This window comes from Caretta caretta, chromosome 20 (assembly GCF_965140235.1).
Source record: "Caretta caretta isolate rCarCar2 chromosome 20, rCarCar1.hap1, whole genome shotgun sequence".
Taxonomy (NCBI): domain Eukaryota; kingdom Metazoa; phylum Chordata; order Testudines; family Cheloniidae; genus Caretta; species Caretta caretta.
This window is the reverse complement of record NC_134225.1, coordinates 11,872,459-11,893,871: the sequence shown is the minus strand read 5'-3', so window position 1 is coordinate 11,893,871 and position 21,413 is coordinate 11,872,459. Positions and strand designations below refer to the sequence as shown.

The following is a 21,413-nucleotide window of genomic DNA, read 5'->3' as shown; positions in this document are numbered from 1 at the left end:
GCGTGCATGGGCACGAAGCCAGCATGGCATGGCCTTACCTGTTTTCCGCAGAGGAAAGTGCTCCGGAGGGTCTATGGAACTGTTGGGGACTTGTGGCAGGAAGGGGCTGAGCACAGGAGGGGCAGGGCCTTCAGTATCCAGGGGCTCCAGTGATCTGCAGGGAAGTAGCAGCAAGGTTAGAGACCGGCCCTTGGCTCCAGCGGCCCTTGGCTCCAGTGGCCCGTGGCTCCAGGATTTTTCTCAGCCCTACAGCACTGGCATTCCCCCGGAAAAGCCTGGTACAGCCTGGCCCCACCATGCCACCAAGTTTGCCCGCAGCTTCTTGGCACTGGGGTTGTTCCTGGTCCTCAAAATCCCACCAGCCCAACAAAGGGCATCCCCACCCCTGGTGCTGGAACAGCCCCCAAACACCCTTATCCCAGAGCAGCCTCTGCCCCGATGTTGGGACAGCCCCCAGACACCCTCAGTCCAGCGCAGCCCCTACCCGATGCTGGGACAGCCCCCAGATACCCTCGATCCAGCGCAGCCCCAGCCCCTGGTGCTGGGACAGCCCCCAAACATCCTCGGTCCAGAGCAGTCTCCAACCCTGGTGCTGGGACAGCTCTCAGACACCCTTGGCCCAGCGCACTTCCTGCCCCTGATGCTGGGACGCCCTTGGCTCAAATTTCCTTGGTCCAGTGCAGCTCCCACCCCTAGTACTGGGTTTTCCTCAGCCTGGACTGTCCCGCCGGGAAAGGAGCACATGTGCATCACTCTGCCCAAAGTTTTCCCCCACAGTCTGTATGGGAAGTGCCTCTCCCCACTGTGTGGATCCAAGGCTCGGACACTCCAGAGGTGCTACAGTTAGACCTCTGCACAGATACAGCATTTAGATACACATCCGAGCCATGATCTGCAAAAATGGCCCGGGGCTCTAAAGCGGCGATCCGCGGATTTGCAGGGCTCTAGCTACAGTCCCAGAGATGGCCTGTCCAGGTGTGAGCAGTGGGCCCAACTTTTGGGTGCCTGCCAGGTCCCCATGAAGAGCAGATAAAACCAGGTCTGGCCACTAGAGGGAGCACCCTGGTTGCCGCAAACCACAGAAAAATCCAGCTCCGAGGGGCTGCCAGAGCTGTAGAGTCCTAAGGAACCTAGGTGAACAGAGCGTCCCCCACAGGATCACTGCACCCACGGCTGTGCTCCACAGACACAGCTGCTGTGAGAGCCCCTGCCCCACAGACAGATGTAGGCCTTCCCCCACCAGCAGCCCCATCAGGAGACAAGCTCTCTCCACTGAAAGCCCAGTATCTCTGCCTCACCTGTATGGCCTGGGGGCGTGTCTTGGGGATGCTCAGGTGTCTCTCTCTCTCATCTATATGGCGGCAGGAGGTGTGGGGGGGATGCTCAGGTGTCTCGATCTCACCTGTACGGCATGGGGGGGGAGGGGGTTGGGGGTGCTTAGTTGACTATCTCACCTGTAGGGCATGGTGGGGCCACTGGGGTTGCTGGTCCTTTCCAAAGCTGCCTGTTGTTTCTTCAGGATGACTTCGGCCAGCTTCTGTTTCACCACTGTACTCGCCACAGCACCTGCAGGGAGAAGGGGAATGAGCATCCTGGGTTGGGAACTGATAAGAGCCTCCTATAGGGCTCCCAGAACGACATGGGCGGCCTCCCCATGACTTTCTGTCCTGGGGCACCTGCAGGCCTGTAGCACAGACCTGAGTGGCCAATGCCCAGGGCACAATGACTTGGCTCCACAGGTCTAAGAGCTGGGTCCCTCTAGCACATCCCTACCAAGCCTTGCTCAGATGCTATTAGATTCTCAGTCAATCCCCCACCTCCATCAGCCCCTACTGCTCTGTACTGCCCACTCGGGCAGCCAGCTGTGGACCCTTGGCCCAGGATGGAAACCTTCTGCCACCCCTTGTGCTACATAATCCCCAGGTCTCATCGCTTACTCTGAGAAAGGCCCCTGAGGCTCCATCGTCTCCTTCTTGCTTTCCATTATTACTGCATTAGTGCTTTGCCTAGAGGCCCCACTATGCCAGGAGCTGCCTTGCCACAGAGTTACTGAGACTGGGGCCCTTTTGTGCAAGGTGCTGTGCATGCATGCGACAATATCTGAGATCGGGGCCTCACTGTGCTGGGCATGGGCACACGCACACATAGAGTACCTGGATCGGTACTCCTCCAAAGTGTCCAAGAATGCCACCCAGAGGCACTCTGCCCAGAGACATGAATGGACAAGTGCACAAAATTGAGCCCCCACTCTCAGTTGCAGATCCCGTCCAACCCTGTCCTCCTTGACTGATATATGGCCAACATGGCCAACGCCAGGAGGAGGTTGATGAGATGGTCCTACAACCTTGTGGGGCCGCAGATAGGGAGTGCAAGGAAAAGTGCAGCCAGAACCTCAACAAGAGGTTTTGGAGGAGGCGGAAAAGGGACTGCGGCCTGGTGCACTGTAAATATGCATGAGCCAGGGTCTCCCTCTCGCCACAAGAAGAACAAATGTCAGGGGAGTCCGAAAACCACATAACTCTCCTGTGCTCACAGCTCCACGAAGCAGCCATTAATTTATATCCCCAGCAGACTGTGGCACAAAGGTGGAATACAGGCTGGCTCACTGGGGCTCCTTGCTCTCCAGAGATGGCAGCAGGTCCCACCACTTTGTATCGGGGCGGGTCACGAGGGTGAGGAAATGAACAATGTGGGGCACAAACTGCTCCCATGATGTGTCTCAGAAACAGACTGGCTGGATACTACTAAGTCAGTTCATATGGGCAGTTTAAAGCAGCCAGGGGGGCTCACAGGGCCAGGGCCTGACCTCAAGCTCCAGAAGGCCAGGCAAACGGGCAGGCAAGGAACACCCTGCTTCAGGACTTGCTCGAGAAAAGCTATAGAGGCTGGGGGCTGGGCAGCCTTTACCTCCTGGAGTTCATGGCAGGGGACATGAAGGGTGGGCAACCTCATTCACTGAGCAAGTGTACCAGGGTACACCCAATCCCATCAACTGTGGTCCAGAGGTCTCTGACTTTGGTGCCACCAGCCATGACCAACCTCCAGTGCACTGAAAGAACCTCCACCGTGTGTGCCACAAGATGTGGGCGTGGAACAGGGGTTCATCTAGGAGGTGCACACCCTTAGTGCCCGTAACAGACCTGACTGTGGAGACCAACCTCCAGGTCCTGAGACCATCCTGGTAAAAGACTGGCAGCTCAGAAAAGTCTCAAGGGAGACCTCTCGGATATAGATAAAAGAGTTGCCAGTCATGTCGGAGCGCTCAGAGGAGGTGGAGGAAGGTGTGCCCTAGCTGGCTCCAGGCCAGACAACAAGCATTATAAAGGAGCCTCTGCAGGGCCTGGAGATGGAAAGTGTGAATGCATATCAGGCCCTGCCCTTCCTCTTCCAGCGGGAGGCTCAGCACGCCTGCAGAGACTCAGTGCTTTTGCGGACAGAAGAACTCCAGGACCTTCCCCTGGAGGCTGGCCAGGGTACCCGGGAGTGGGCTTAGGCTACTGACCCAGGGCCAGAGTAGGGACAGGACTAGTTTGTAAAGAACCAGCGACCTCCCCTGAAGGGAAAGGCACCAGAGAAGCCCCGTCCATGCCCACAACCCATCAGACACCCTGGCCCCCAAGTCAGTCCTATTTTCTAGTGGGGAGGGATAGGTAAAATAGGTAAAAGCCCAGAGTAGCAGACCTATGCCACACTGGACGGTATGAAGCGCAGGTGGGAGGCAGCTCACATGACACCCACCAGGCCAGAGCTCTTGACCCAGCTGACCCAGGCAGAGGAGGACCCTGAGTAGTTGGTTTGGCAAGCCTCCACCCCCACCATGTCTTCCAGATCCTGGGCCAGAAGTTGCACATCATGGGTATACACCACCCTCCAAGCCGGGTTGCGGAGCACCAGCCCCATCAATCGCTTGCATAAGAGACAAAGGGAGGCCTTGACAACAATGGCATACAATTGGCCAGACAAAGGGCAGCCCTGACACACTCCCTGACCAAAGATGACTGGTTTGGTCAAGGCCCAGTTGAGCTGGACTATACACTCTTCAGAGGCGTGCAGCACCTGGAGGAATCTCACAAACTGGGGACTGAAGCTGATTGCTCACACAGTTCCCATGAGATACTCATGGTCCATACTGTCAATCCCCTTCTCCTGGTCAAGGGACAGGAAGGTGAGAGACAAAACATCCCTACATGCCAGACAGAGAAAGTCCCAGACTAGATATAGATTATCAAATAAACTCCAGCCAGGGACAGCATAGGACTGGTTGGGGAGTATCACGTATGCCAGCATGGACTTCAGCCACAGCAAGATGGCTTTTGCTACGACCATATAGTCTTCACTGAGTAGGGATACTGGGCTCCAATTCCTCAGGTCCTGGAGGTTCTCCTTTTTTGGTAGCAGAGCAAGCATTGCCCACCTATGCGTCATGGAGCACCCCAGGAACTTGGCTCAGATGATGGCAAGGCCAAGGATGTCCCAGAATGAGTGGCAGAACTCCACAGTCAGCTCATTGATGTCCAGGCATTTGCTAGTGGGCATCAAACAGAGGGCTTCCGAGAACTCTGCCAGTGTGAGAGGAATAGCTGGCTGTATTTTAAAGAAGCCTTATTAAGGGTGCAGGAACAAATCATCCGGATGTGCAGAAAGAATAGCTAATATGGCAGGCGACCAGCTTGGCTTAACAGAGAAATCTTCGGTGAGCTTAAATACAAAAAGGAAGCTTACAAGAAGTTACTGAGGAGGAGTATAAAAATATTGCTCGAGCATGCAGGGGTGTAATCAGGAAGGCCAAAGCACAATTGGAGTTGCAGCTAGCAAGGGATGTGAATGGTAACAAGAAGGGTTTCTACAGGTATGTTAGCAAGCAGAAGAAGGGCAGGGAAAGTGTGGGACCCCTACTGAATGGGGGAGGCAACCTACTGACACATGATGTGGGATAAGCTGAAGTACTCAATGCTTTTTTTGCCTCGTTACTCACAGACAAGGTCAGCTCCCAGACTGCTGCACTGGGCAGCACAGTATGGGGAGGAGGTGAGCAGCCCTCTGTGGTGAAAGAACAGCTTAAGGACTATTTAGAAAAACTGGACATGCACAAGTCCATGGGGCAGGATGCAATGCATCCGAGGGTGCTGAAGGAGTTGGCAGATGTGATTGCAGTGCCATTGGCCATTATTTTTGAAAACTCGTGGCGATTGGGGGAGGTCCTGGACGATTGGAAAAAGGCAAACATAGTGCCCATCTTTAAAAAAGGGAAGAAGGAGAATCTGGGGAACTACAGCCTCACCTCAGTCCCTGGAAAAATCATGGAGCAGGTCCTCAACATGGATTCACCAAAGGCAAGTCATGCCTGACCAACCTGATTGACTTCTATGATGAGATAACTGGCTCTGAGGATATGGGGAAAGCGGTGAAAGTGATATATCTTGACTTAACAAAACTTTTGATATGGTCTCCCACAGTATTCTTGCCAGCAAGTTAAAGAAGTAAGGATTGAATGAATGGACTATAAGGTGCATAGAAAGCTAGATTGTCAGGCTCACTGGGTAGTGATCAACGGCTCAGTATCTAGTTGGCAGCCACTATAAAGCGGAGTACCCCAGGGGTCGGTCCTGGGTCCGATTTTGTTCAACTTCTTCATTAATGATCTGGATGGTGGGATGTATTGCACCCTCAGCAAGTTTGCAGATGACACGAAGCTGGGGGGAGAGGTAAATATGCTGGAGGGTAGGGATAAAGTCCAGAGTGACCTAGACAAATTGGAGGATTGGGCCAAAAGAAATCTGATGAGGTTCAACAAGGACAAGTGCAGAGTCCTGCACTTAGGAGGGAAGAATCTCATGCACCGCTACAGACTAGGGACCGAGTGGCTAGGCAGCAGTTCTGCAGAAAAGGACCTAGGGGTTACAGTGGACGAGAAGCTGGATATGAGTCAACAGTGTGCCTTTGTTGCCAAGAAGGCTAACGGCATTTTGGGCTGTATAAGTAGGAGCATTGCCAGCAGATCGAGGGACATGATCGTTCCCCTCTATTCGGCATTGGTGAGGCCTCATCTGAAGTACTGTGTCCCTTTTTGGGCCCCACACTACAAGAAGGATGTGGACAAATTGGAGGAAGTCCAGCGGAGGGCAAGAAAAATTATTAGAGGGCTGGAACACATGACTTATGAGGAGAGGCTGGGGGAACTGGGCTTATTTAGTCTGCAGAAGAGAAGAATGAGGGGAGATTTGACAGCTGCTTTCAACTAAAGCAAAGAGGATCCAAAGAGGATGGAGCTAGACTGTTCTCAGTGGTACCAGATGACACAACAAGGAGTAATGGTCTCAAGTTGCAGAGGGGGAGGTTTAGGTTGGTTATTAGGAAACACTATTTCACTAGGAGGGTGGTGAAGCACTGGAATGGGTTACCTAGGGAGGTGGTGGAATCTCCATCCTTAAAGATTTTTAAGGCCTGGCTTGACAAATCCCTGGCTGGGATGATTTAGTTGGGGTTGGTCCTGCTTTGAGCAGGGGGTTGGACTAGATGACCTCCTGAGGTCTCTTCCAACTCTAATCTATGATTCTATGAAGCTCCAGCTGGTCCCGGTCACCTGCGCTGACCATTGGGAGTTCATCCTACAGTTCATCACAAGTGTTGGTGTTGGTTGAATCTGGAAAGAAGTTTGTTGTAGAATGCCCATGCCTTTTTATTGCATCTGCTCAGATCTGTAAGAGTGGTGTCATCCTCCACCAGGAGGCAGGTGATATTTTTTTTTGGCACCCCTCTCTCCTGGATGGCAGGAGAGAGATCACTAGATCATTACCTGTTAAGTTCACTCCCTCTGGGGCACCTGGCATTGGCCACTGTTGGTAGACAGGATACTGGGCTGGATTGACCTTTGGTCTGACCCAGTATGGCCATTCTTATGTTCTTATGTTGTCCAGGGCACAGAAGAAACAGGAGCCATGATCCATCTCCTGAAGGAGTTGGATATGCAACCTAAGGAACATGCGCCAAGCCCAATCATCATGAGGGCTTGAATCTCATCTCACTTCTCCTGACACTCCATACAGAGGGATGGATTCTCAGGGTGAGCAACCAGGCGCCTCTTCAACTCCATGACCTCCTGTTCCAGCCACTCCATTGCCACGTTCCTTCCCTGGCTGGTCCCCCAGCTGTAGTCATGGCAAAAGAGCCTGACATGCACCTTTCATACATTTCACCATCTCTGCGCTGAGGGGAATGTGTGCCTCCGCCTGGCCAGCCAAAACCCTGGAAGGACCCCACGAAGCCCATATCCTCTAACAAGCTGTCAGTAAAGTGTCAGTTGGCTGGCCTCAGTCACTCAGGTGTAAGGGCAAGCTGTACACAGACCAAGTGACAGTCCAAAAAGGGAGCTGGCTGAATGTCAGAGGAGTGGGTTCATGCAATAAGAAACCGAGAGATGTAGGTTCTGTCCAACCAGAAGTGACACGACCAAACCACCTCCACCCAAACAAAGGTAAAGGAGGTGGTATCATCCTAGTGCTGATCACGCCAAATGTCTCCCAGGGCATGCTGTTCAAGAATCAACTTGAGGACGTTAACAGGGATTCGGCACCTGTTCCCAACATGGTCCTGCACTTCAAGGGTGGTGTTAAAATCCCCACCCAGGACCAAGCACTCATGAGGATCCAACTTGCCAAGGAAGAAGGAAACCTGTCGATAGAAGAGCACCTGCTCTGGGCCTGGTATCGGGGCATAAACATTAATGAGGCTTAAAAGCAGCCTCTTCATGCAGACCTGGAGGCACAGCAGGCAACCGAACCCAACCTCAGCAACCTCTTATACTTCAGCCCATAGGCCAGGGGAGAATAGGGTCACCAACCCACCCAATGACATCATGAGATGGCTAAAATACACCGTCGCCCCTCTGCACCCACCAGCTGGCATTGGCGGCCAGGTCCACGTGAGTCTCCTGCAGGAATATCACAGAATACCTCCCCACCTGAAGGTAGGAAATGATCTCACCCTACAGCCATGGATTTCAATGAGGCAAAGATGGCACACTTCATTAGAGAGGGGGTTGAGGATCCCCACAGTGGCGGCATCCCCTGCACCAGCAGGCCACGCAACAACTCATGCATCACTCCATATTTGAGTAGAGCACCATGGAAGGTCCTGGCCCACCAGTACTGTCTATATTGCCGCCCCTTGGCCCTCCCCTAGAAAGGCCATCACAGAGTTGAGGGTGAGATCATAATCACCCCAGTGATCAAGATCAAGCTGTGCCTTTCTCCCAAAGCTGTGTATGGCCTCCAGGAACCGGCATAGCTCGTCCGGTGACAGAGATGGGGCCAAGAAGTCAGTGAGAGCCCAAAGACCCCCAGTCATCCTCAATCAGTCCCCCAGCATCATCCCTGCTCTGATTCCTCCTCTCCCCCCTTCCACATCAACTAGCGTGGAGGCCCGCTGCAATATATCCTGAAGCACACGGTCCACCACATCCCCCAACACAGGTGGAGGAAGTCCTGCACCCTGGGGGGGGTGGGGGGAAGGAAGGCACAACAAATACTACCTCCTGGGACTCACCCTCTGGTGACTATGGGGGGATTTCTCCAGGATGAATGGACAAAAGAGAGGGTCCAGGCAGGTGAAACCTCTCTGGGGGGCAATGCCACCATGGCAGGCTCAACAGAACTAACAGACCCATCTTCCCCAACCCCAGCACTGAGGTCAAGAGGCTCGATGCTGAGGACCGGTGCCACTTCAACAGATCCAGTGCCTGCCAAGCCAGCATCAGCAATCCCCCCAGAGGACTTGCAATCCCCAAGTTCTGAATCATAACCAGGCTCAGGGCTGAACCACTCCACTTCAGTGGAGGACATCCCAGAAGGCCCAGCACCCGGCCACTAAGTGTCAGTCAATGACACCTCCACGATGGGCTCAGCAGCCACAAGGCTGATGCCTCCAAAATGGGAGCAGGATCAAGGGTGGAAGGAGAATGCCAAATAACTTTGGTGCCCAGACTGGGGCCCTGTTCTCCCCCAAACTGTCTGGGAGGCCCTCAGTCACCAAGTACACCCTGCCATCACCTGAGGGAGAAATCTTAACCATGATGGCTCCTGGAGGGACAGATGTTAAGGACACGGGGACCCCACTAGCAACTTCCCACACTACAGGATCCTCTAGCGGGGGGAACAACAGCTATAACGTCCCCCCTAAAACCTCCTCCTCATGCGGCTTCACCCACTGAACTCTCCCACAGGACAGCAAATGGGGTGCAAGAGCAGCAGCAGCCCTCCTCAAAGATGGTGAGGCCTCTTCAAGATCAAAGGAAACAGCTGTGCCCTGGCCTTGCTTTGCCTTGGCTCTGCACCTGCCCCCCAAGACCATCTCTGAAACAGTATCAGCAGGCAAGATGGAATCCACTCGCGGGACCCGCAGGGACAGCAATGGGGAATTGGTCTTGCTTCGAGCAGGGGGTTGGACTAGATGACCTTCAGGGGTCCCTTCCAACCCTGATATTCTATGATTCTATGATTCTCACCAAAATGGGGCCAGAAGACAATCCTAAGGCCTTCCTAGAGACTTCTGAATGGCTGGCTGGGGCACACCATTAGCCCTGGGAGAGATGGGCCACTAAGATCGCACCCTACTGAACAGGAGAGGCCCAGATGGCGTTCTGTGCCCTGCGGGTAGAGGCAGCAAAGAATATAAGAATGGCCCTACTGGGTCAGAACAAAGGTCCATCTAGCCCAGTATCCTGTCTTCCGACAGTGGCCAGTGCCAGGTGCCCCAGAGGGATTGAACAGAACAGGTAATCATCAAGCGATCCAACCCTTGTCGCTCATTCCCAGCCTCTGTCAAACAGAGGCGAGGGACACCATTCCCGCCCATCCTGGCTAATAGCCATTGATGGACAGATCTTCCATGAATTCATCTAGTTCTTTTTTTAAACCTGTTACGGTCATGGCCTTCACAACATCCTCTGGTAAGGAGTTCCACAGGTTGACTGTGTGTTGTTTAAAAAAAATACTTCCTTTTATTTGTTTTAAACCTGCTGCCTATTAACTATGGGACACTCAAAGCCATCATACTAAACTGCCTAGGGCTTACTCAGGAGGGCTACTGTCGGCGATGCTGACATGAACCATTCACTCTAGATTCCCAGTTGAGAGCTGCAGCCCAATGACTCTGGGATTTTTGTTCTTGCTGGTTGAAACCAGAAACTCCTTCTCCAGCATAAACTGTAAAATTGGTGACATCAGAACAGTGTTGCCAAATTCTTCCAGCGGGACACAATGGGTGGGTCTGCTGCCACCAGGTGACTTGGCTGGAGAAGGCATACATACCTTGCAGAGAACTTTCTGGATTTCCAATTATACTGGGTGCCTCCAGGAAAGCCTGGAAAATTGAATGTCCATGGATCAGGTCCAATAAGGAAGGGAGCTCAGGCCCCCCAAACCCCTTGATAAGGGACTAAAACTAGGGTCCAGCACCAGCAATGGGCCAGTTGTAACAAATGAGAGACTGACCGCTGAAGGAGTCCCAGCTGGAAAGAAAGCGGGGGTTCCCAATTTATTTTATTTGTGGGCAGGAAGGCCACAGGTACCAATATCACCTCCATATGCAGTGCAACTGTGCCCATGCTTGTTCCAAAGAAATGTGTGGAGAACTCCTCGGGCTGAAGGCTTATGTAGTTCCAGTTCCAGTATGGGGGCAGAAGTGCTGGGCTTTATTGACTCAGGTTTGGGACATTCATATGAGAGCAATTAATAGCTCCTGAATCTCTGAAGGAGTCGAATGGGTACTGTAGGATGCAGGCATGTGGACAGCAATTCCAGGCCCCCAGGCAGAACAGTCAATGGGCCCCCTAGAAAGGGATGTGCCCGCCCGGCTGCCTTCACTGCCGCTGACACCACCCATTGCGCACCTCAGAGCCAGAGCTGGATGAATCTTTTGTGGGCCCGGTGCCAAACATATTTGTGGACCCCCATGGGGGCAATGGAGCATGATACAGGGAGGTCAATACCTGGAGGGAGGGGCCGGCCAGGGGCAACGGGGCATGACATGGAGGGAGCAGCCCCACTCTGCCCAGCCAAGTACAAGGGCACTGTTTACAAACCGGCAGCCGGCAGATGCACACTGGCTCGCCCAGCCCTGTGCTGCCAGTGTGCCCCTTCCCCTCTGGGGCGGGCCCATGCTGCGCACACAGCCCCCCCACCCAACACCCCGCAACTTCCTATGCCCAGCCTCCCCTGGACCCGCTATGCCGAGTGCCCCCGCCCTGCCTACAGCCCCACCAGAGCTGCCCAGAGTCCTGCACACCATCATCCCTGCCCAGCACTCCCCGCGCACACAACCCTAACCCAATTGCCCAGTACCCCACACAGACCCCCTACTGCCCAGTGCCCCAACATACAGAGGTCACCCCCACTGCACAGCACCCCCCAATAACCCCCCCACTGTCTAGCACTCCAAAACACACAAACCTCCCCCACTGCCCAGCATCCCCCACAGACCCATTCTCCGTGCCCTGCCCCCCGGCTGCACTCACTGGCCCTGCTGAGCCAGCGCAGAACAGGGATTCCCCCTCCCAGCCCAGTCCTATGGGGAAGAACACTGAAGCTTGGGAGCACAGAGTGGTTCTGTCCCCTGGGGCCCCACCCACCCCTCCCTGCCGGCGCTGGTGCCCATGGTGGAGAGGAGGCATTTCCTTGCAGGGGTGGGGCAGCCACAGACTTCCCCAGCCCGCCGCTTCTGTAGAGCAGACCCTGCGGCCTGCCTGGTAGGATGTATTCATGGGGATGTTTGGCCCTACTCTATGACTAAAGTCATATTAATGTTGGGGGTCAAGAGGTCGAAGTGTTGGTGTCCATGGCCCTACATCTAGCCAGTCTGATAGTATGGGTCCAGAACTGGGACTGGTAACCAGTCTTCTGAGGGTGCCCAGGCAGGTGGGATCAGGACTCAACCTGGGGACCCAGGGCGAGATCAAGCTAAAAGAAATGTTCCCCTTTTCCAACACCGTTCCACACCAGAATCACACTGGGAACGGCGTCAAGCCCAAAAGGAGGCACTGGCAGCCCAAAGGGAACCCGCAAACAGAGTGGGGAAACTCACTGGGGTGCAGCGTAGTTTGGAGCACCTGAGGAACAGCCACATGAACAGCCTTCCCCATAGGGACAACCTCCTGCTCTCAGACAAGGGGCCGACTTCATCCACCAGAGGGAGGACCCAGTCTTCAGCCCACTCTATGGCCAGCTGGCTGGAGTAAATGGGTGCTAGTTGATCCTGGCCAGCGCGCCACTATTCCTATTTTGAACTAAAAGTGGAGCTCTTGGTGAGGGTGATCTGGGACAAACAAACTAGAGCCCACCAAACCCAACTCCTGGTCCCCAAATTGTACCAGAACTAGGTATTAAAACTGGCCCATGATGTACTGTGGTCCAGTCACTTGGGAGCAGAGGATACTGCCTCAGGGGTTTATTGTGACATCAAAGATGATTGTGCATCCTGTCTGGAAGCCACTGGCAGCCATCTACCATTTCCACTTGGCTAGGAGACTCCGTCCCATCTTACACACTCAGTTGTCACCACCTGTCTGGATTACAGCCATGTGACAGACAGGGGCAGGAAGCCATCCGAATTTAGGAAACTCCAAGTAGTAGAGAATCCCGTAGCACGGCTCCTGAGCAACACGGGATACCGCGGGCACATCACACCTTTTCTCTATGCCCTAAGTTTGCCTCCCACAAAAGAGAGTTCAAAGTTCAAGGTCTCATTCCTGATCTTCAAGGTGCTCTATGGCCAGGGTATGTAGAAGAGCCAAAAGCCCCGGGATAAGGGCTATGGTTGACAGCTCCATTCCTCAGGCTCAATGTAACTTTCTACCACAAGGGAAAAGCTTGCCTGTGGGGGAGACAGAGCTTCCTCAGGGATCAGTCCCAGACTGTAGAACAAAGTCCTGTGGCAACCAAGGAGCATCCCAGCCTTCCCCACCCCACGCTCCAAAGACCAACGACTGCTCCAACCTGCCTCTGCTGATGTAAACAGGGACCAGGGCAAACATTAGAAAAACAAAATGAGCAACAACAAAAAACCCTATCAAAACAGCCCCACACACCCTAACTGCACTCATAATCCTCCCCCTGGGTGAGGGGGCAGAGAGAGAACAAGCCCCACACAGCAGCTGCTAGTCATGTCACTCAGGACATGACTGGAAGGCACCCAGATGCTGCAATGATGAGGATGAGGAAAGAACCTTCTGCCAGGTCCTGTCCTCCCAATACACAGGCCAGCTCCCCCTTCTTGATGTAGAAGGTCCCAAATTTCCCCCATGTCATTACTCCGCACTCTCCCAGCACCAACTGCTCCTCTGCCTGCTCTGTGCAGGCCCAGGGGACATGTCAACTTGGTGCAGGAAGTCTGGAGGATGCTAGACACTGCAGTCCCATTTCTCCCCCAAGCTCGCAGAACCTGTGCAGCTGCTCTCCCACTGGAGCTGGGGGTGTAATTCCCAGCTCCAGGAGCCATACCTGCACTAGCTCTAGTCAAGCCTGCACACTATAAATAGAATCATAGAATCACAGGACTGGAAGGGACCTTGAGAGGTCGTCTAGTCCAGTTCCCTGCACTCATGGCAGGACTAAATATTATTCTAGACCACCCCTGTTGTTTGTCTAACCTCCTCTTAAAAATCTCCAACGATGGAGATTCTACAGCCTCCCTAGGCAATTTATTCCAGTGCTTCACCACCCTGACAGTTTAAGAAGTTTCTCCTGATGTCCAACCTAAACCTCCCTTGCTGCAATTTAAGCCCATGGCTCTTGTCCTATCCTCGGAGGTTAAGAAGAACAATTCCTCTCCCTCCTCGTAACAACCTTTTATGTGCTTGAAAGCTGTTATCATGTCCCCTCTCAGTCTTCTCTTCTCCAGACTAAACAAACACAATTTTTTCAATCTTCCCTCATAGGTCGTGTTTTCTAGAACTTTAATCATTTTTGTTGCTCTTCTCTGGACTTTCTCCAATTTGTCCACATCTTTCCTGAAATGTGGCGCCAGAACTGGACCCAATACTAGGCCTAATCAGCGCTGAGTAGAGCGGAAGAATTACTTCTCATGTCTTGCTTACAACACTCCTGCTAATACATCCCAGAATGATATTCGGTTTTTTTGCAACAGTGTAACCCTGTTGACCACAGATGTCCCTAGGGGGTGGCAAATTGGGGCGATGACTCTGGGCCTCATGCTTTGGGGGGCCCACGGGCCAGCACAATTGGCCGGCGCGGCATGGGCAGCGGATGAACTGCTGGCTGGGGGAGGCTACTCCTAGCTTCGCCCCTTCTACCCGAGGGACAGCGTGTGCCCCGGAGCGCCGGGAGGGAGAGCCCACGGCAGCGCCACCGCAGCCGCCCCACCCCGGAGCGCCGGGAGGGAGAGCCCACGGCAGCGCCACCGCAGCCGCCCCGGAGCGCCGGGAGGGAGAGCCCACGGCAGCGCCACCGCAGCCGCCCCGGAGCGCCGGGAGGGAGAGCCCATGGCAGCGCCACCGCAGCCGCCCCAGAGCGCCGGGAGGGAGAGCCCGCAGCAGCGCCACCGCAGCCGCCCCAGAGCGCCGGGAGGGAGAGCCCATGGCAGCGCCACCGCAGCCGCCCCAGAGCGCCGGGAGGGAGAGCCCGCAGCAGCGCCACCGCAGCCGCCCCAGAGCGCCGGGAGGGAGAGCCCATGGCAGCGCCACCGCAGCCGCCCCAGAGCGCCGGGAGGGAGAGCCCGCCGCAGCGCCACCGCAGCCGCCCCAGAGCGCCGGGAGGGAGAGCCCACGGCAGCGCCACCGCAGCCGCCCCAGAGCGCCGGGAGGGAGAGCCCGCGGCAGCGCCACCGCAGCCGCCCCAGAGCGCCGGGAGGGAGAGCCCGCGGCAGCGCCACTGCAGCCGCCCCACCCCGGAGCGCCGGGAGGGAGAGCCCACGGCAGCGCCACTGCAGCCGCCCCAGAGCGCCGGGAGGGAGAGCCCGCGGCAGCGCCACTGCAGCCGCCCCACCCCGGAGCGCCGGGAGGGAGAGCCCGCGGCAGCGCCACTGCAGCCGCCCCACCCCGGAGCGCCGGGAGGGAGAGCCCACGGCAGCGCCACCGCAGCCGCCCCGGAGCGCCGGGAGGGAGAGCCCACGGCAGCGCCACCGCAGCCGCCCCAGAGCGCCGGGAGGGAGAGCCCGCGGCAGCGCCACCGCAGCCGCCCCAGAGCGCCGGGAGGGAGAGCCCGCGGCAGCGCCACTGCAGCCGCCCCACCCCGGAGCGCCGGGAGGGAGAGCCCACGGCAGCGCCACTGCAGCCGCCCCAGAGCGCCGGGAGGGAGAGCCCGCGGCAGCGCCACTGCAGCCGCCCCACCCCGGAGCGCCGGGAGGGAGAGCCCGCGGCAGCGCCACTGCAGCCGCCCCACCCCGGAGCGCCGGGAGGGAGAGCCCACGGCAGCGCCACTGCAGCCGCCCCGGAGCGCCGGGAGCAGCAGCCTCCCCAGCCCCAGAAAGGCAGGGGGCGTGGCCCCAGCCCCCTGGAGCCCAGCGGCGCTGCCGAAGCGGGACCCTGGGTGGGGGGAGGGGACACGCCTGGCTGTTTGAGGAGGCACCGCCTCCCTCAGCCTCCCCTACCCGTCCTCGGTGTGGTCAGTCCCGGAAGTGATGTCACTTCCGCCCCAGGCTCCGCAGCACCCTAGGGATGGCCTTGATTTTGACTCATATTTAGTTTGTGGTCCACTCTGACCCCCAGGTCCCTTTCCACAGTACTTCTTCCTAGGCAGTCATTTCCCAGTTTGTGTGTGTACCACTGATTGTTCCTTCCTAAGTGGAGTACTTCGAATTTGTCCTGATTGAATTTCATCCTGTTTACTTCAGACCATTTCTCCAGTTTGTCCAGATCATTTTGAATTTTAATCCTCTCCTCCAAAGCACTTGCAACCCCACCCAGCTTGGTATCATCCGCAAACTTTATAAGTGTGCTCTATGCCATTTATCTAAATCATTGATGAAGATATTGAACAGAACCGGACCCAGAACTGATCCCTGTGGGACCCCACTCGTTATGCCCTTCCAGCATGACTGTGAACCACTGATTACCCTCTGGTAACGGTTTTCCAACTAGTTATGCACTCACCTTATAGTAGCTCCATCTAGGTTGCATTTTCCTAGTTTGTTTATGAGAAGGTCACGTGAGGCAGTACCAAAAGCTTTATTAAAGTCAAGATATACCACATCTACCACCTCCCCCCATCCACAAGGCTTGTTACCCTGTCAAAGAAAGCTATCAGGTTGGTTTGTTCTTGACAAATCCATGCTGGCTGTTACTTATCATCTTATTATCTTCTAGATGTTTGCAAATTGATTGCTTAATTATTTGTTCCATTATCTTTCCGAGTACAGAAGTTAAGCTGACTGGTCTGTAATTCCCTGGGTTGTCCTTATTTCCCTTTTTATAAATTGGCCTATATTTGCCCTTTTCCAGTCTTCTGGAATCTCTCCCATCTTCCATTGATTTTTCAAAAATAATCGCTAAATGGCTCAGATATCTCCTCAGCTCCTTGAGTATTCTAGGATGCATTTCATCAGGTCCTGGTGACTTGAAAACATTTAACTTGTCTAAGTAATTTTTAACTTGTTCTTTCCCTATTTTGACCTCTGATCCTACCCGATTTTCACTGGCATTCACTATGTTAGATGTCCAATCACCACCAACCTTCTTGGTGAAAACTGAAAGTCATTAAGTACCTCTGCCACTTCCACATTTTCAGTTATTGTCCCGTCCCCCCCCCGAGTAACTGTCCTTGGTCTTCCTCTTGCTTCTAATGTATTTGTAGAATGTTTTCTTGTTACCCTTTATGTCTCTAGCTGGTTTGATCTCGTTTTGTGCCTTGGCCTTTGTAATTTTGTCCCTACACAGAAGTGTAGCTATGGTGGCTCGAGTGGCAGAAGGGGCTAGCTACCCCAAGTCTGAGACCCAAGTGCATCCAGATTGTAGTTGCTTGACTAGCCTGTACCACCTCCTGTGCTGTGGCTGCTACGCTGCTATTTTAATGTATGCCTATTGGAGCTGGGAATTACACCTTTCAACTCCAGTGCAGACATATACCTCCTGGGGTCGGCGCTGACCCATTAAGCAGACACCAAACCAGCCGTGACCTCATTCCCGGTCAGTGCCAGTCCTCCCGAAACTGCCCCATAACTGTGCACACTGCCTGCTTCTACCTGCTGCATAAGGAGAGCTCACTGAAAAGATCACAGATCGGGAGCTCGCTGGGGGTTCCTCCCAGCAGGAAGCTGGTGGATGAAAGTGCACAGAAGGCATTCTGTGGAGTGATGGCTCTGACAGGCAGCCCAGCTAGCTAGAAGAGCCACAACTGATTTCCAAAGCTCCCGCGTGGCCAAGCATTCATCACACTGTTCTCAGCCACACCTGATCATTTGCATGTTTCCACAGTGCCAGCAGTTCCCATGCTCTGGGAGGGTGTGATATCACTTCCACCTATCCCATCATGCTCAGCTCCTGAGCCTGCAAGCAGATGTCTTCACTGCAGAGTCAGCCCAGACGATCGGCACTCGGTTCTGACACACTACAAAGCCACACTCCAGTGTGTCTAGTCTACTGTGTCTTCACTGGCTCTGCATTTACTGGTGTGTGGCACAAGGACTTCTGGGGACATAGCCCATGGTTCTTAATGCTGCAGTGAGCTGAGCCACTCTAGGTGGGAGAACTTGTTTGCCCTTTGGGCACCTGGGGGGCTTGGGGGAAAGCACTAAAGGACGATCAGCACTCCAGTAGTTTAGCCTGTGCCCCCACTGCAAAGTGGGCGGGTTAACAGCCTGAGTGACAGCAGCACGTGGGCTCTGGCCCACAGCCCCAGCCAGCCTGAGGGCTGAGCACTACCACATGCAGGCCAGAGAGTTTGTGTGGACGGGAGCTGAGTTAGGAGTTGCTCATGGGTGACCAGGGTGATGGCTATGGTGGGCTCCCAGACATCAGGCACAATGGCTACTAATGAGCTCTCTGAGGCTCCCAGACAGTGGGCTTTCTGCAGCCTGTGTTGTGGGTACCTGGGTGGACCAGCAGGGGACCCTAAGAAGGGTCATGGTGGGGCTGCAGTTTGGAGCTGTTCCTAGAGTACAGGCAGGTGTGATGCACTGAATGGATAACTCAGGAAGTTCACTGTTTTGAGAGCTCTGTGCTGGAACGGGCACTAGATGGGCCACTGGCTTCATGTAGAAGGTACTCCCAGAGCATCGAGTCCAGGGGCGCCACCTCCCCACTGGTACTGGCTGTTTCAGTCCCAGGTCCTTCCCACTGCCCTCAGCAGACAGAAGGGCTGGGATGGGGGAGAGCTGGAAGGAGCTTGCACAAGCTCTGCCTGTGGCACCACGGCTCCTAGCCTGAGTCACAGAGTCTTGGAGGTGGATTCCTGCCCCTCCCAGTGGGCTGGTCTCCTACAGCAATGGCTCCCAAAACACTGACCAGTTCATTCTGACCTGGACCATCCCAGTGCCCATGGCTCCGCACGGGGAGTGACCCTGATGTGCTCTGCTGCCACCTGGAAAGCTAAGAAGGAGCAGAGGTGGGCTGGGGCCCAACCTGCTCTGGCAGCCCCCAGCGCTGGGGTGGCAGGTAGGGCCAGGCACTCACCTAGGCTTACCCAAGGGGATCCCTTTTGCTTTTCTGATTTGCCGATTCCTGCCCTTGTAGCAGGTTCAATCTCTGCAGCTGCCCTTGGCAGCAGGGCGGGGTGTGGGCACCAGGCGGGACCTTCGCAGCTCGCAAAGACCCTTAGTGGAGAAGCAGAGCAACAGCACATCCTTACCAGGAGCATCCTGCACAGTGACATGGAAGGCCCGAACCAGGAGCACAGTGCCATGCTGCAGGCAGGGCTGTGTTCAGAAGGAACCCAGACTCCCAGCACGGGCAGGGAGCACCCATGTGGGAACCATCCTGTCCCCACCTAAAGGGCAGGGGGCCTGAGCCCCCCCTTCAGACTCCCAGGCAGAGTCATGGCACCCATTGCATTGCAGACAGACAGATAGATGGACACAGCGAGGGGCTCTTACTTCGTTTGCTCTTGTCCTTATTGAGGAGTAGCCGCAGCTCCTGGTCCTGCTGCCCAGCCTCTGCCTCACGCTGCGGGGAGTCCATGTTCACCTGCAGGGGGGACAGAGAGCATCAGCATAGCAGCAAGAGAGCTCTGCCCCAGCCAGTGCCCTGTGGGGGAGGGCAGGGGACGGGAGAGAGGAATCCTGCCCCAGACAGTGTCCTGGAGGGAGGGAAGGGGAGCCCCGCCTCTGCCAGAGCCCTGCAGGGGAGGAGGGTGCCCCATCTTGGCCTGGTCCCTGTGGAGGGGCGGGGGGGGGGAGTCCTGCTTCAGATCCCTGTGGGGAGGAGAGGGGGGAGCCCTGCCCCAGCCAGCATCCTGTGTGGACAGAAGGGGAGCCCCTCCCTTGCCCTGAGGGGAGGGGAAGGCAGGAGCTCTACCCCAGGCAAGGCCCTGGGGGAAGGCAAGGGGAGAGCAGATCTTCCCGCAAAGGTCCACCAGGGGGCTCCCCAGAGGGCCTTAGGCCCAGCACACCCAGAGCAGGTTGGGCGCAGGCATCAGAGTGGCTCATTCTCCATGAGCCTGTCTATTTAGCAGGGCACCAGCACCAGGGGAGAGGTGACTCTGGGAGGTACAGTTGCAAAGCCCAAGCCCCCTCAGCCCTGAGTCCAGAGACATGACAGAGTGATGGGGCTGCAGGGAGAGTGTTGCCCTGTAGGCTCTATCAATAGTGACTCTCGGGAGTCACTTGATACAGGCCCTCTGATGGGTGGCGCACCAGCAGTCTGGTACCTGACCCCTGAAACAGGGAGGGCGAGAGATAAAGGGGCCCATCCTGGTGCTTCAAGGTACCACGACAATGGAGTCAATGGGTCCTTCCCCTGCAGGTGAGCTCCTGCCAGTCCTAAGGCTGTTCTCGGACCGGGGTGATGTGAAAGCCAGGACTGGTCACCAGCACGCAGTGGAGCTGTCATTCAGGGAGGAGAGAAAGGCCGGGTCCCAGGGACTGGGCAGTGAAAGCAGATTTGCCACTGAGCCCCTGTGGGGGCTGCAGTTACCCAGATGAGACTGTTGGGGTCCAGGTTAGGCCCTGCTCCCCAAGTGTGGGATTTATGGGCTGTGCTGGGCTCCAGACCAAGACAGGGGGAAGCGGTATCCCCTGCTGAGCACCCCTTGGGCTTTCTGTCAGCATAGGAAGCCCTGGAACAATCCTAAGAGCTGCAGGATTGGCGACTGGATTGGCGACAGGATTGGCGACTGGAGAAGAGGGCCACTGGCTTTGACTTCTTCCTGTAATCAGATGGAGGGATCAGTTCTGGGGCTCCAGGGATGGACTGACCCTGCCTACAACACCACATTTACTGTAGGGTCTGGAAGGTTCTGACCTTCATGGTCAAGGACACGGCCAGGGAGCAGAGCAGAGACCTGGAAATGCAAACTTTGCTGTCAACGTTCTGCCATGGCCTGTGGAATTGATCTGGCTTGTCAACTTGGCTCTGCCCTGGACAGAACTCTTGGCTCTGCACCATCTGATCCAGCCCCCAGCCCTTCCTTGGGCCCATTCCAGGTTTCCTTGCCCCTTGTTCTCAAGCAGCTGGTGCTGCCACTTCCAGAAACAGGGGAGGGGTCACTGCTGGATCATCCTTATGTTCTCGGTGACCAGGAGAACTGTGTTCACATAGACATGGACAGTAGACTTCTCAGGCCTTGACAGGGGAAAGCACTGCTAACCGTGGCCTCCTGTGATCCCTGTGAAAAGCCAGACCAGAAGGTGACTTTCTGCTTTTCACCGCCACTGGCCATGCTGCACGGACCCAGCGCTGAGCCATATGAACACATGGCATTGGGGCCACTGTATTCGGGCCCAGACAAAAAGTCCATGACAGGGATGCCTCTAGGCCTGCCAGGATAATGGACAGGTTAAGGGGGTAAGAAGGGAGAGGGTCATACAGGGTGGAGGGTGCTCAAGAGCATAGGCTGCCTCCGGCATCTCCACCCAAAGTGGCAGCCAGGGCTGGGTAGCGTGCTCAGACCCAGAGACTGGCAGGAGTAGCCCAGCATTTGTCCTGTAACTTTCTCCATTTCATTTGGGATCTTGGAGGTTTGTGGGATGATTCGCTCCAGTCTCAGAGACAAGAGAAATAAATGATGACGTCTGATGAAAGGCTGGGGGAGCCAGGGATCTGCCCAGACCACTATCTGGAGCACCATCCCATTGGTACTGCCTGGGAAGCCAGACATAACCGCTGCTCCTTGAGCTCCCTCGAGTTCTGATCACCGACAATGGCTTGGTCCTTCTGGGGCCTGGGGGCCTCCTGCTCCCCAGCACAGCTGTGCTCAGAGCCAGGGGGTGGCTACCAGCTTCACTCCCGCTGTGCTGACTGACTGAAGCAG

General features: G+C 55.5%; 1 protein-coding gene across 8 annotated transcripts in view; it reads right to left on the bottom strand.

The window, feature by feature from the left end:
* The window catches only part of HDAC7 (histone deacetylase 7), a 243,150-nt gene that overhangs the window by 32,936 nt on the left and 188,801 nt on the right, over nucleotides 1–21,413 (bottom strand). For all 8 annotated transcript variants that reach the window (XM_075121816.1, XM_075121815.1, XM_048834436.2 and 5 more), the window contains 3 exons: nucleotides 19,039–19,129; nucleotides 1,455–1,566; nucleotides 39–154 (listed from right to left, as the gene is read on the bottom strand). In XM_075121816.1, coding sequence (XP_074977917.1) covers nucleotides 39–154; nucleotides 1,455–1,566; nucleotides 19,039–19,129 — 319 coding nt within the window. The remainder of the gene's footprint in view (nucleotides 1–38; nucleotides 155–1,454; nucleotides 1,567–19,038; nucleotides 19,130–21,413) is intronic.